Source organism: Oryzias melastigma, linkage group LG22 (genome assembly GCF_002922805.2).
Source record: "Oryzias melastigma strain HK-1 linkage group LG22, ASM292280v2, whole genome shotgun sequence".
NCBI classification, from domain to species: Eukaryota; Metazoa; Chordata; class Actinopteri; order Beloniformes; family Adrianichthyidae; genus Oryzias; species Oryzias melastigma.
The window spans coordinates 24,430,943-24,445,507 of NC_050533.1; the positions used below are offsets into that span (position 1 = coordinate 24,430,943).

Consider the following 14,565-nt stretch of genomic DNA (forward strand, 5'->3'; position numbering starts at 1 on the left):
CGGAAAAAATATGTATTATATTATATTATATTATATTATATTATATTATATTATATTATATTATATTATATTATATTATATTATATTATATTACAAGAAAATAATAGACGACATATAGTCAATTTGCATGAATACAAAAGGAACAAAGATTTAAAAAAATTATTCAAAAAAATCCATTGTTTGGTACATCTGCCCAACATCTTTGGATAATTATTGGCTTTTCATGTTTTTGTGAACCCTGAAAAATTCAGGCTCTGATTCAAAAATATTAAAGGTAATTTTAATCCCACAGAAGTTTGAGATTTATTGTTCGTGTATTTTTTTTTTTATCTTTCAGGATCTGTTAAATTTACTGTAGAAAATGTGTTAATTTTCTAAAGGTTGGAGAAACTAGTTTTCTAAAACTGACATTAAGCAAATATTTTAATGTTTGTAAGAAATGATTTTTTGAATGCGTTTAATTTCTTGTGATGTTAAACTTACGGTATTAATAAAAACGATGATTAAATATGAATAAACTGTAGACATTTGCTCTTTGTGTTTAGGAGATTTTTTTTTTTTCGTGGTGCACTTGCGCCCTCTGGTGGACCCTTTAGAAACACACACCCATGTCATGTGATCCCGGTCAGCTGATCAAAGCGGAAGTCTGGACGGTATCATCCTGCGTGTTGGTCAGTGAGCTATGGTTCGGTGTTTCCTGATCCACACCGTCTGCCCCGTCAGCGCGCTGTCTGCCGGGGAGAGTCGGCTGCTCTACTCCCGAATGTTCGGTCCAGACGAGGCGGTTCTAACCGAACAGCACCGAGAGCTCAGCCCGGAAGAGAGAAGGCTCCTGCGGAAGGAGAAGCTGGCCGTGGTGGCCAGGTGAGCGGGGGTTCGGTGATGCTGAAGAACTTTTTCGGTTCTGTCTGTGTGAAGGAGATCCAGAGGACCCTGGTTGGAAACTTTCGTCTTTCTTTGGTTCTCATGGATCCTAAAGAACCTGGAGTTCTTTAGGCCGTTTATCGATTTATTTTAAGCAATAAAAACTAAATTATAAACTTAAAGAAATCAAATAAAAAATATTCATATGTGGACATTTTTTTCAGATATTAAAGTGTCAATCTGATCACCTTTTAATTTATTGTAAAATAATTATCAGCTGTCTTTTAATTAAGCCATTATTATGTTTTAGGTAAAATACATAAACTGGTGTCATTTAAGGACATATTCCTGCAGAGCAGTAGAGTTAACTAGAATTCACCTCTGAGTTTAGTGCCAACACAAACGATTATTTTAATAGTCGACTAATCTGTGATTATTTTTTCCAATTAATCAGGTCATGCGTAAACTGGATGTAAAACACATCTTAACCATCATTAGCTTTAAACTAGATATATTCACACTAGCATCATCTGTGATAATCCTAGTGTGAATACTGTAAGCTGAATTGAAGATGATGAAGATGCTGAAATTGATAGCTAAAAACGCTAATGTTGACAGCCAGCTAAAATATTAGCTACAGACGTGGACAAAATTGTTGGTACCCCTCAGTTAAAGAAGGACAAACCCACAATTCTCACTGAAATCACTCAAAACTTCCAAAAGTAACAATAAATAAAACACCTGTGATGTCAATTAAAGGACACACCTGAGTTAATCATGTCACTCTGGTCAAATAGTTTTCAATCTTTCATTGAGGTATCATCATTTTTGTCCAGGCCTGTTTCATTAGTTTGTTTTTTTAAACAATTATGTTAATCAACAATTCAAAATTGATGGCTGATTTGAGTGAGACACAGAGCTATCATAGTCAGACAGGGAGGATCAGGGGCGGGGCTACTCAGCTCAGCTCCAAAAGCCACACCCCCTCAGAGGAGATTTTGATCTTGACCTGTTTTCCAAACATCTGATCGAAGTGTTTAGTTTCCATGTGAGAAGATAAAAAGTTTGGAATACATTAAAAGGTTTTGTCATTAACTTCCTGACATTTTACTGTAAAACTAGCTCCACTAACATGAAATGTTCTGGATTTGGATCTACATGTTTTTGACACAAATTCTACCAAAAGTTCTGCTTTTGGTTTAAAGAAGTGCTGTGTGTCTGCGGTCCAGGCAGGTCCGGAGTGCCGTCTCTCTGACCCGGGAGGCCGCGGGTCGGGCGCTGGTGGAGGCGGTGCCAGGGGAGGAGGCGCTGGTGCTGCAGGAGGCCGACAGCGGAGTGATGCGGCTGCGAGCGGGAGACCCGTTCAATGAGGAGGGCAGCGCCGTGTGGCTCGCCGTCCACAGCCTGGCCTTCACGCTGGTCTGCGAGCCCCACGAGAACCTGCTGCTGGCTGAAGGGAGTCTGCGCAGCCTGAGCCGCCACTGCCTGGAGGACCTGCACCTGCTGGGCCAGGGCAGCGAGGTCAGCGCTTTCTCTGTCCCTCCCCATCGAAACATGCCCCCAAAGGAGCTTTAGATCATGCTTACACTCAAATTTACAGAGAAGTGAAAGAAGAGAAGTTTAAATGAACAAATATTTCCTGTGTTTGTAAATTTGGACTCATTGTAACTCTTTGACTGCCTGCTCAACCAAATGCTGGGGCTCATTTAGAAAACATGTTTTTAAAAATATTGATCACTCCCCTGAACCGAGGCCCTAAATGGAAAATTAAGAAAAAAAATGAAGTAAAAAATATTTTTTTCCCAAACATTGATAAAAAGTATATATTTTTTCTGGTTAGTAACTGGTGCACACCAGATAGTATTTGGTATCATTTTAATCAGCAAAAGCTCACATGGGTGACACTACATTTATTTAGTCATTTTTCTGTGTTTTTGTTCTCACACTAGACGTAAAATCATCCAAAAACAGAAAATCTGGAAAGATTTGATTCATTTTACTGTGGAAATCCCAAAAATGTTTAACAAACTGTTTTTACAACATAGAATGAAGGTGTAATTTCATAAAAAAACAGGAATAAATGTTTTTCAGCTTTTTCTTTTTTCTCATACGTTTTCCTTGTTGCGTTTGTGAGGAAAAAGAAAAAGGTTTTAGTGAGAAGTTTGATCCAGCTGGATTTCAGGTCCGGCTGGAATCTGCTCACAGGTGGGGGCGTGTCTGTCTGCTCTGTTGCTCGCCTCTCGTAACAGTGGTGGGTGGGGCTTACGCGGAGAAACGCTGAGTTTCCGTGATTTTTTGACAATGCCAGTGGTTGTTTTTGTAATAAACTCACATTAGACCCCATCCCACAATGAAATCATGATCAGTTTCTTCCTTGTGGGATTTCTAATAGCGGACAGCTACGTTTCGCTCCGCCCCCACCGCGGGCGCACTGACCTGTCTGGCAGTCGTTGGATTAAAGTTCATCTTCAGCCTCATTTATTAAAATAAAAGATTGATTTTTTTTTCCCAATAACTACAAATAAATGCCATATTCTCCCTTTAATTCAATAAAATATCAGTTACAGAACACAACTAAAGCTGCAAAAAAATATGTAGAAAGGTAACTACCTAAAAACAATGTTAATATTGTAAACATCTGGATTTATTGCTAATAAGTTTTTCATATTTCAAAACCAAAAAAAAAAAAAAAAAATCATGAAAAACTAAAAGTACAATGAGGAATGTTCTTTAGGAGGTGAATAATAAATATTAAAGCACCAGAATGTTTGAAATTAATAAATAAAATATATTTATTTATTATTCTAATTTTTTTAAGACTTTGAAAAAGACAAAAGACGTTCACATGAATTTAATGGATTTATTCTGAAAAGAAAAACGTCCTTTCCTTTATGTTCCTCATATAGAAATCCTTTCCATCTCCAGTCCAGAGCCTCCGCTCATCCTGGAGTTCTGGCAGTAATCTGAGATTACAGATTATTGGTCTGCAGACCTGATCAGCCTGTGACGTCGCTCTCCTCTGCAGCGCATGTCAGATGGGGTTCACGTGCACGCCTGAGTTTTGGTGTGTGTGTGTTGGCTAATGAGCACCGTTTCTGCAGTTTCTCTCCAAATGTCTCTGTGGTTTTAGTCCAGAAAACTCTGGATTCGATCACAGACTCACTTCTCTCTGTTGCTTAGCAACCAGTGTCATGCTTTCCTTTTTTATCCATTGTAAGCTTCTCTTAATGGACATCTTTCTACCAGCAGATGCTTCATCAAAGCTGGACGAGCTTTTCTTTTTTCAAGTTAAAGGAAACGTTTATTTTGAAATTCCATTTTCCTTTTCCCAGGTTTCAGATCTAAACGTCCGACTGCTCGTGTTCTTATAGTGGAGGACATATTGAAAGAAAATGAAGATAGAGCTGCAATCATGAGTATTTTTCTTTATTAAAACTGTGGTAAATCTGGAGCATTTGAAAAAATACAGTTTGAAAAAGCTCGTAGTTGTAAGCAGTTGTAAGCTAGCATCAGAGCTTGTAAACAAATGGGTGATGGGAAATGAGGCAAAGCTTACGGTCCCACCCACAACTCAGAGAATGAATTTCCGATGAGCTCCTGCGGCTCTGCTGAAACTATGTCCAAGAAAAGGACAGGTTTGATGATTTTGGCTAAAAGCATCATAATCAAAATGAAAAGACCACTGAGAACACTTCCATCACAAGGGGCAGCTGAAGCCCCTCGATGACATCAGCTGGTACAGGAACCAAAAAGGGTCAAAATCCTTCATGATTCTGTAGACATCTCCCATAAGTCCCAACCATGTCACTGAATGTGAACCACTCGGGAGGAGAGGAGGTAAAGTCTTCATTTTGCTCTCTGGTTGTTGGAACTCAAACCAGTCTTTACATCATGAAGCTCACAGGAACTCTGATTCCTTCCTGCAGACAAGACGAGACGAAACATCTTCTCGGTTTTTGTTTTAATGAACACACGATCTGCAGGGATTACCTGATGCTGCCAAGCAAACGTCTCCAGAAGGACCTGCAGAGTTCCTGTTCGATAGAGGCGTCTGATGTTACCCTGACCAGGTCTCAGGGAACGTCTGATGTGATTGATTTTTTTTTTTTTTTGCTCAGAGTTGCCGAGGGAGGAGATTCTGCTGCGTTTATTTTCTGTTTTCTCCAGCTGTGAGCGAGCTCGAGTGCTTTTATGAATATGATGTGAGATTATTTCCTGGAAGTGAGCTGAAGCAGGAAATGAGCGGTTCAGCATGTCTGCAAGCAGCGAAATGAAACAAGAACAAAAGACAAAAAAAGAGGGAAAAGACATGAAAAGCGAGCAGCATTAGTGCTGAAGAAGCTCACGTCTTCACTCTGCAGAACAAAATCAGACTTCTGTTCCTCTTGAGCTTAGAACTTTAGAGTTAGAATTAATTCTTTGTGAATTTTTGTCTAATTTTGTTGTTTTTTTTACAACTGAAAATATTCGAATATACAAGGATTGAATAAAAGTGTAAGTGAAATAAAACTTATATTTTTATTAGTGCTGTGAAAGTTGATGTGTTAATGTGCACAATTATTGGAACACAATTCATTTGTTAATGTGTATTAACGACCTCAGGCGTCCTGCTGTGCAGCTGTGAGATCAGCGTAATACAACTGTCTAAAATAAACGTAAACTTTTTTTATATTCTGTGATTGAGATTTTATTAAAATAAAGAGACAATATGGCATTTATTTGTAGTTTTTTGACAGAACCGTCACGGAGTTGAGCACTTCAGAATGGACAGACACGCCCCCACCTGTGAGCAGCCGACCTGAAATCAAGCGGGATCAAAATTCTCCCAAAAACTTGATTTATAAAAAAAAATATGAAAAAAAGAAAAAAAAACAGAATTGCAGGAAAAATGTCAAACAGACAGCAGAGAGAAATTCTCATTGTTTGGGCACCCTGGTCTGATTTTAGACTAGATCTTTTGTAATATTTTCATTCAAAAACTGTTTTTGCATGATTTTGCATCTAGTGTCTGAATACAACATGGAAAAATGACTAAATAAAGGTAGAGTCACATAGGAGAGGTTGTTCTGATTACAATGTTACCAAATAAGCAGTTGTCTGTCAAATTGAAAAAGAGGAAAATTAAAATCTAGACAAAAGCTGAGTTTTAGGCCCTTAAAGGGTTAAAAATAAACATTCTAAATGTATACATTTGTCTGTGATTTCATATTATTGATTATTTGCAGATCAGTGGCTGGAAAATAAAAATCAATGGCGATTAAACTCGTTTTAGATTTTTTCTGGATTTGCAATTAATTACTTAGTTAATCGATTCCCGGCCTAATTTTTAGTATTATAAATAAACATTTAATTTCACTTGCTACTTGATATTAAAGTAAAAAAGTCTATTTTTTTTTTTTTTTTTTGGTAAAATTCTTCTGTTACTGTGTTTTAGATTAATTTGAACCCTTTTTAACGCTTGTGACGTCATCAGTGCTCAAAATCTTTAACATGTTGGAACTTTGTAAACGTTAACACGATAATACCAGCAGATTGTGAAGGAGAAAAGAGGCTTTTCTCCTTCACAATCAGCTGGTATTATCGTGTTAACAGTTAAAATGTTACAGTGAATCAAAGGACGTAAACACTGAAGCTCTGGTGTTAAAGGGTTAATAAAAATATGACACATTTTTGGAGACAAAAAGAACAAAATTTTTCAGAAAAAGTTTGCTTAAACTCCACCTTCACTGTGGTGCACGGTGGTGGTAGTTTCATGCACTGACGGTGCTTGTAGAGAAATGCTTTCAAATGTTAGCAGAATAAGAGACTAATGGAAACCAAGAAAAGAGTGATCTGATCTTTAAGAGTTTTTGAACTCTCTTAAGGAAAGCTGGAACATCTCCAGCCTTTGAGAGCATCGTCACGTTCAGATGAACGAACCCAGCTGGGAAGAAGAACTGAGGGTTTTCTGGTTGTTTGATAAAGAATCTTTTCCCTCCAGGTCCTGCTGAAGAGCAGCCGCGTGGACGTTCTGCTCAGCCGGCTTCTTCCTCACGGCCAGCTCCTCTTCCTCAACCACCGCTTCGCCCAGAGTCTGGAGAAAGAAGTAGCAGGGTACATGAGCAAATGATGGTCTCCAGGAGGGGAACCTCGTCTTCCTCCAGGTGGAGCTCCATCACTCCTTTACCTTCAGGATGCTGGAGAGCTGATTGCTGGAGCTCCCGTGATGGGTCAACACAAAGTGGAAAATGTTGAGTGTGTGGGAGGCTGTTTGTCAAATTGAAGAGTGGAGAGCAAATCGCCGCCGATTAAAGCGTGTGAGCGGGGAGGCCAGTTAGGACTCGCTTGTCAGGATCAAAGTCGGCTATTTATCTGATTCACCAAACTCTAAATGTCACAGCGCGGCCTTGAGAAGCTGCTCTGACCTGCCTTTTGTCTGCTTTTTGGCACTTCCTGGTAGCTTTAATGAATGTCATGAGTCTGATCGCTCTCCAACAGAGCCGAAAGAGAAAAAAAACACAAAGCAGAGTAGATTTTTTTTCACTAATAAGAATATCTGTTCCAGTTCCAAAGAACAGCAGCCACGCAAAGATCAAAGTCAGCTCCGCGTCACAGCCTCTTCCCGCACAAATGTCACCGAGTGAAAAGAAAGTGGCAGCATAAATGAAACTCTAATGAAACGGCGCTCAAATGGTGGCGTGCAGAATTCAGAACAAAGAGAAACAATGAGGAGAACAACTGTCGCACCAGCAGGATTCAGGTGCATCATGTGAACATGTTTCACCACCTTTCATCTCTTTTGTCTCCAACCGATGGTTTACAACAGGGGGGTCAAACATTTATTAAACACACTAAAACGACATCTTTAAAACTTAGGTTTAACGTTATTATGAATAAAAACAGGCAGGAATAAATCTCAGCTTTGAGTTTGTTTTTGCTCCTCTTCATTCCTGTTTACCCTTTTCTCTATAAGTCAATGAGAACGGCGTGTTGTTTGCCGACATCACAAACCAAAGCAGAGGAGGAGCTCTGACGTCATCGTGGTGCGCCCCGAACTACTAACTCAAACTGACTTATGAGACACTTGTTGCGCAGTGAGATGTGAAAATGAAAAAGCAGTCTTCATTGGGTTTGTCCCTTTACTGATGTAACAGAATGAGCGGTGATGAAGAAGAAAATGTAAAAGCCGTTCGGAGAATTGCTTTTTCATGTTAAGAGACAAATAATGCAAGAACATTGTGAAAATGAAAAAGCATTTCAGTTTTTAAATTTGATATTTCTAAATGAATTTTGGTACAAAGAACTTTTTAAAAATGAAATGTCAGAAGCCATTTTCTTTATTATTTTAATTTAGTTACAAATGAGCGGGGTTGAACAAGAAATAGAAAATTCTGAGAATTTCTTTTTCATTTCATTTAAAAGACAAGTTATGCAGTTACATTGTGAAAATGAAAAAGCATTTCCAGTATGGACCTTCATTTTGAATTATGACTCACAAATGCTTCCATAGATTATCAATAATAATTTCTAGACAATTCGATTTAAATGTAAACATTGTTGTGCCATTCCTGGAGAGAAATTCAGTTCGGCCACTAGGTGGCGATCGCGCAGTAGCATTTACATTATTCTAGAAGAACAACAATGTTTTAGACCACAAATAGTTACTTTAAAAAATATTTCCTTAAAAGAGTTCAAAAATTCCTGCCTGCAAGTTTATAAAAATAATCATTTAGTCAGAAATGTTTTTTTAGATCAACCGAGCATCAGCTGTCCTATGGGAAATTCCATTGAAAGTTAGCATCAAGCTAGCGGACCTTAGCTTTATGTACTAAATCGATTTATATTTTTATGAATCAATTATTGATCTATTAAGCTTGAATTGATTAATCAATTTTATCAACCCAGCCCTTTTCCAGAATAAATCAATTTAAACCTTAAATAACTTATACTTAATATTTTATTCTCCATAAAAATATAATTTGTCAAAATTATATAAGTTAGAAAAAAGCGCAAGATAAGATTTGGCCCGATCCGGCCCTCGGGCCTTGACTTTGACTAGTGGTTGATGACGTTTTGAACACTGGAGACTCAGGGTTGAATGAAACACAAAAATAGGGATTTGACCTTTTTGATTTTCTTGGTATGCAAATCTAAATAACTACATGTCAGGCATATTTCACTGGGATTAATCAGAGGCAGACATTTCCTCAGACCACACTGTTGATTTTTAGCTGTGCTTTTCGTTCTGACACGTTTCTGTGTTTGGAATGGAAGTAAACAGTCAAAAAAGCTAAATAAACGCCAAAAAACCCGATGGATCAAACTCAAGACCGGATCCGCTCTGGATCCTCCATGTGATCCTTCCGCTCTGTGGCTGCAGGCGGTGTTTTTTACTTCACCACCAAGGGGATTAATCCTGTCAGCATTTTGTGAGACTGTTCCCCCAGTTCACTCCCAAATAGTATTTACTTCACAACCCATGGAGAATGGAGTGAAGAAAAACTCCAGAAAAGATAAAAAGCTGCACTGAAGTCATCCTTAAACATTTTATGAAATTTACTACATTCATTTAAACAGAGGAAACATGCTTTTTTGTAATAATAATTGAAAGAATGATCCCAAATCTGCACAGGAGCTGCAGAGCTTCTCCACTAGGGGGCAGCATGCATCCAGTCATGACGAGCAGTTTCTGCAGATAAAATCTTGATTCCAGCAAAATGCTGCAGCAGCCATGAGCGCCGCTGCACGGGAACGTTCGTGATGAGACGGCGTGCAGCTCTCAGACTGTTGTCACGCGTGTCTGCTGTGCTGTAATTATCTCTAATTAGCGATGCAGAGACAGGAAGTTGATCTTTGCCTTCGAGCAGCTGCTTGATAAAATGTACGAGTTGGAGTCAAGTGGAGATTAAAACTATAAACTGTGCTGCGTTTGAGCGTACTTTGTGCTAATATCGTGTTTTATAACAGGGCGGTTTGATGAAAAAGCAGAAAGAGACTTTTTAAAAACTGTAAACATGTGAAATAAGACACTTGTAAAGGTTATTCTGAGAAATTCCTGGAAGAACTTGCATATTCAGGACAGAAATCTGAACTGAATCTGATATTTTGTGCAAATTTCACAATAAAAAAGTAAGTTTAAACAAAACCAAAGAAGTTCCAGTCAATTTGTGGTTCACCTTGTTTATATTATCAGCTAATTAAAATGTAGTTAAACATTTCAGGACTGAAGCCAAAAGAGCCAAAAACCATGTCTGCATGTTCAATCCCAAACCATTTTACAATTTTCTCCAAGTTTGCAGGAAGCAGTGGTGCTGAAACAACCGAGCAGATGGCGAGTCCAGCAAAGAAAATGTGGTTATGATTGGTGGAGCTGAACCACGTGACTCAAGTCCTCACCAGTCGATACCAGACGAGCTGGGAGCAGATACACCAGCAAGACCTGAACTCTGAGAGTTCATGGAAACAACATACACAGGATTTTTCAAGACTTTCACAGGACTGAGCTGCATAAAGTCTATTTCTTAAGGAGAGATGCAAAATGTGCATGAAGTAGTCCATAGTCTTTTTGGTGGTTAGACTCTGGGCAAATGATGTCTTTATTCTGGTGTGATAAGCTTGGAGCATTGATGTAAAAACCCCTGGAGCCTAGAAACTGATGGTTGCAGAGGCCAGTCCAAGACATCGCATGGCTCAGATGGAGAATGGGGAGGGGGAGGGCCGGCTAAAGCGTCTCAAAAATCAGAAATGAGATTGTGATTGGTTGAGAAAAGAAGGCGGGAAATGTAGCTGTTGGTTTAAAGTAAATTCAAATTCAATTTTATTTATGTAGCTTAATATCACAGAAGCATTTGCCTCATTGGGCTTCACGCCTGTAATTTTACAGAAGCAGAAGGTCAGTCGTAAAATATAAACAAAAGCTAATTGCTAAACTAAACAGACTAAATGTAAACTGGTCATCTCAGCCCTTAGACCCTCCTTCCTGGTAAGGAAAAACTCCTACAAACATGACTCAGGAAAAAAGAAGAAACCTGTCCACGAGGGAGAGATCCTCTCCCAGGACGGACAGAAGGTTTACCAGGACTGTTAAAGAAGAATTATCGTATCTAACCCTACAACTACATGTTTGAATAGAGTTCATCCAGATAGAACTGGAAGACAGGTGGGGGCGAGATCCACAAGTAAGTCGAGCCAGAGGTGAGGTCCACGGCCAAGAACAGAAGCACGGGTTAGCTAATTTTTCAGCTACATGCTATCTATTTTGGCTAACCTAAGTTTTTTAGGCTAATTTTTCAATTTACCTAATATTTCAGTTGGCTTTCAGCTTCAGCAATTTCAGCTATCAGCTTGAGCGATTTCCGTTATCAATTTCAGTATCTTCAGCTATCAGCACTAGCATCTTCAGCAGCCAAATTCAGCTTACAGCATTCACACTAGCATTATCACAGGTAATGCTATATATCTAGTTCATAATTATGTTAAAAAGTTACAGCTTTAAAGTTTTAAAAATGTAGTTTTTGAGTGTTCAATAAATGTTTATCCTGTTCGGCACCCCAAGGTGTGTTTTGGGTTTTGGCACCTTGTGCGATTGACTTTGACAGCTCTGTAATACAGCATGATGAGACTGGTTCAGGGTTATATTCTTCTTGATATTTACAGAACCGGTGTTGCTGCATTGTCAGCACTTCTAGATGGAGTTGGGAACATCCTTTTCAAGACTGTTCCCCGTCATCCTGATCCCTGTACCTCCTCATGTTCCTTCAGAGTAGAGCTTCAGAACCTTAGCTCATATTCAGAGGATGAACATGAACTGCCCTCATATTTAGTCATTCTCCATGTAGGTTGACTAGACCGAAGCTGACAGCGTCACAACTCATCATAGTCACTCTCTCAATCTTCTCTTCCCGCTCTCTCTTTCCCAGCAGCCTCAAACACCAACAAAAGATTTTCTCATTGAATCCGAAGATCGACCGTTGAGTGAGTCAACTCCTGACTTAAAGGATTTTCCTCTTAATATTTTTTCTCCTGCCTCATTAGATATCTCCCTGACTATTGTGCGGCTCCTGGTGAGAGCACAGTGGAGAAAATGGGCTCAGCCACAGCCGGAGATGCAATATGAATATCAATGCGAGTTGACGACTTATTCACTTTGGCCTCTGTCGGGGCATGCAGCATGAAAAACCAGCCGCTCCCATTCATATACGTTAGGAGTCATTTCTATTCACTTTCATATTACAACTGGTGAATTTCAAAAATTCTTCTTCTCCTGGGCCAAGGCTAAGTGGAGTTTCCATTGAGGCGGAGGATGAAGAATGCTGGGTAATAACGACTGAACGCGCTCATAATGTGTGCCAGGCGGATCTGTGTGATCTGTAAACCCAAACGCCTTTCTCTGCCTGCAGAGGTGGGAGCGTACGTTTTCAAATGCAGACTTTAAGATGCTCGACTTGAATGCAATAAATCACAATGTTGTTCTTTTAAATCACAATAATAATATCCCTTGAATAAATTACTCTCTGTAAAGTGAGAAAACAGGAAATGCTAAAAAATAAAAACCCGTTAAACCTAAAAAGAAACAATTCCAGCCTCGGTTGATGTTCTTAAAATTCACGCTAAACTGTATGATGCTTTACAGTGTAACACGTGTTATTTTCCTTATAGAATTTGATTATTTTACCTCTTCAACATGTCGGCAGACACACTACTCTATCTCTTTAATGAATTAACATTCATGAATGTGCTGCAGACACATATATGTTTGTTTTTGGATGAAGCATAATTAAAAGTCCTCCGATTAATCCTTTTTTCTATCATGAAAAAGAAAATACACTCAAGTAAGTTGCTATCACTTACATAGTTATTATTTATTTATTTTTTACTTCCTTTAGCTGATTTCATTTGCATTTAGAGGCAGCTAGCAGGTGAACATCACAGCCTAGTTTATCTGTTGGTAAAGTCAGGGGCGGTGACAGTGTGGAGGGTGTGGTCATTGGTAAGAATCAGACAAGTGGTGAATAATTGTTGTGTTCCCACCATTGACTGTATAAGTAAGAACTGGACGGATCAACTCGTCTCTTCTCGTGTTCCAAATAAGAAGTACCTGCAGGTTTCAAGAAGACCCAAGTCCCATACACTTCCGCTCCAATCCACCTGTCGATCTCACACTCAGAACTTCCCTCACTCATGAGCAAAAGCTCCTCCACCTGAGGCAGGAGCACTCCACCCACCGAGAGAGGACAAACTACCTTTCTCCAGAACCATGGCCTTATGACCCTCATCCCAGCTGCTTCACACTCAGCTACAAACCACTCCAAAACATTCCTCAATGAAGGATTTCAATCTTAGAAAGAACACTTAATGGTTTTTGTGTAGTAGTGGTATTTTCTTTGTATCCATAAGTGGTTGCAAACTGTTCTGGCTTATTGGTATAGATAGAAACGTACACACTGGAGCAGCATGAATTTTTATTTGTCATATTGTTAGGTTTTAACAACTGAAACATTTCTCAGCGACAAGAAGAGCGAAGGAAGAAGAGAGAGATTGGTCAGAAATCATATTGTACTTGCAAGGAGAAACGGACAGAGAATGTTAAACCAGTCTCCACCCCGCTCTGCAGGCCCTCCTCCTTAAATAGATAGATCAGGGTATCCCCTAATCACATGAAGTCTGTCTGTTTATCACTTCCAGCTCATGAGAGTTGATGATTATCTTTAAATTCATATTTTATATCAGCTGCTCACAGGTTTCACCTGTTACTTGATACACCAGTGGTTCACGACTCCTTGCAGTTAATTGTTCACGGACAACCCTGGGACTGAACCCAGGCCTCCTCCGTGGCAGCCCTGCACTTAGCCCACTGAGTACATAGATGTATGTACAACCCTATCAACTATATTTGTTTTATGGTCATTTATTTTGAAAAACACAGAAGCACTTTGTGATGAAATTGGTCAGCAGCAGTCAAACTGTAATTTTCTACTTTCTGGAAATATGGTGTTTTGGAATCCTAGAAGCTTGCTTTTTACCTAATCTAATTTCCTAGTGTCTTTGGGTTATGGGATGTAATGGATGCATGAACATGGTAAAATGCTCTAGGATTATCTCAGACTGACAGGAGTTAGACTGAGAAAGGCCGTTTGATTGATATATGGAGCAGGAGGGTGGCACCATGACAATGTTTGCAATGACTTTCCTAATACTCCAAAGACCAGCGAAGGAACGTTCACATCAATTCTTCTGTCAGTAATTTGACAAATGTAGTTTTTATGGGTTCTGATAGAAGCCAGATCAAACTCTGAAGAAGACATGAACTCTGCATACATATCAGATGATGCTCTTCAGGTTATACAACACCAGCATTAACACTGACTTTTATGTGAGATCGTTCAAATAATTCCTTTAGTTAAAACGGATTAATGCTGAGGGAAAACAACTTTGTTAAAACACTTTGAAGCAACAAAAAGGAAAAACATTTATGTTCATAAAAAATATATATAAATAAAATATAAAATAGAATATTTTCGTCTCATTTGTGTTTTGTCCTGTAATGATACATACATTAACTTAACCCTCAGGCAGCAAGGCTAAGTGGGCCCTATATGGTTTAAAAGTGCCAGAAAATATGGTTCATCTATAGTTTCTTTGGGGGCCCACCTGTGTTTGCCCACATTGGCGTCAGTGTCACTCAATGGAACCGTAGCATGGTAACAAGCTCTACTGTAGTGA

The 14,565-nt window shown here is 39.0% G+C and overlaps 1 protein-coding gene across 1 annotated transcript; it reads left to right on the forward strand.

The window, feature by feature from the left end:
* Positions 1-303: 303 nt before the first annotated feature.
* On the forward strand, positions 304-7,360 carry ap5s1 (adaptor related protein complex 5 subunit sigma 1). Its single transcript, XM_024278217.2, has 3 exons — positions 304-864; positions 2,094-2,385; positions 6,845-7,360. Exons 1-3 carry the CDS (start codon positions 683-685, stop codon positions 6,971-6,973), a joined length of 603 nt encoding a protein of 200 aa, XP_024133985.1. The 5' UTR covers positions 304-682; the 3' UTR covers positions 6,974-7,360.
* The last annotated feature ends 7,205 nt before the right edge of the window (positions 7,361-14,565 follow it).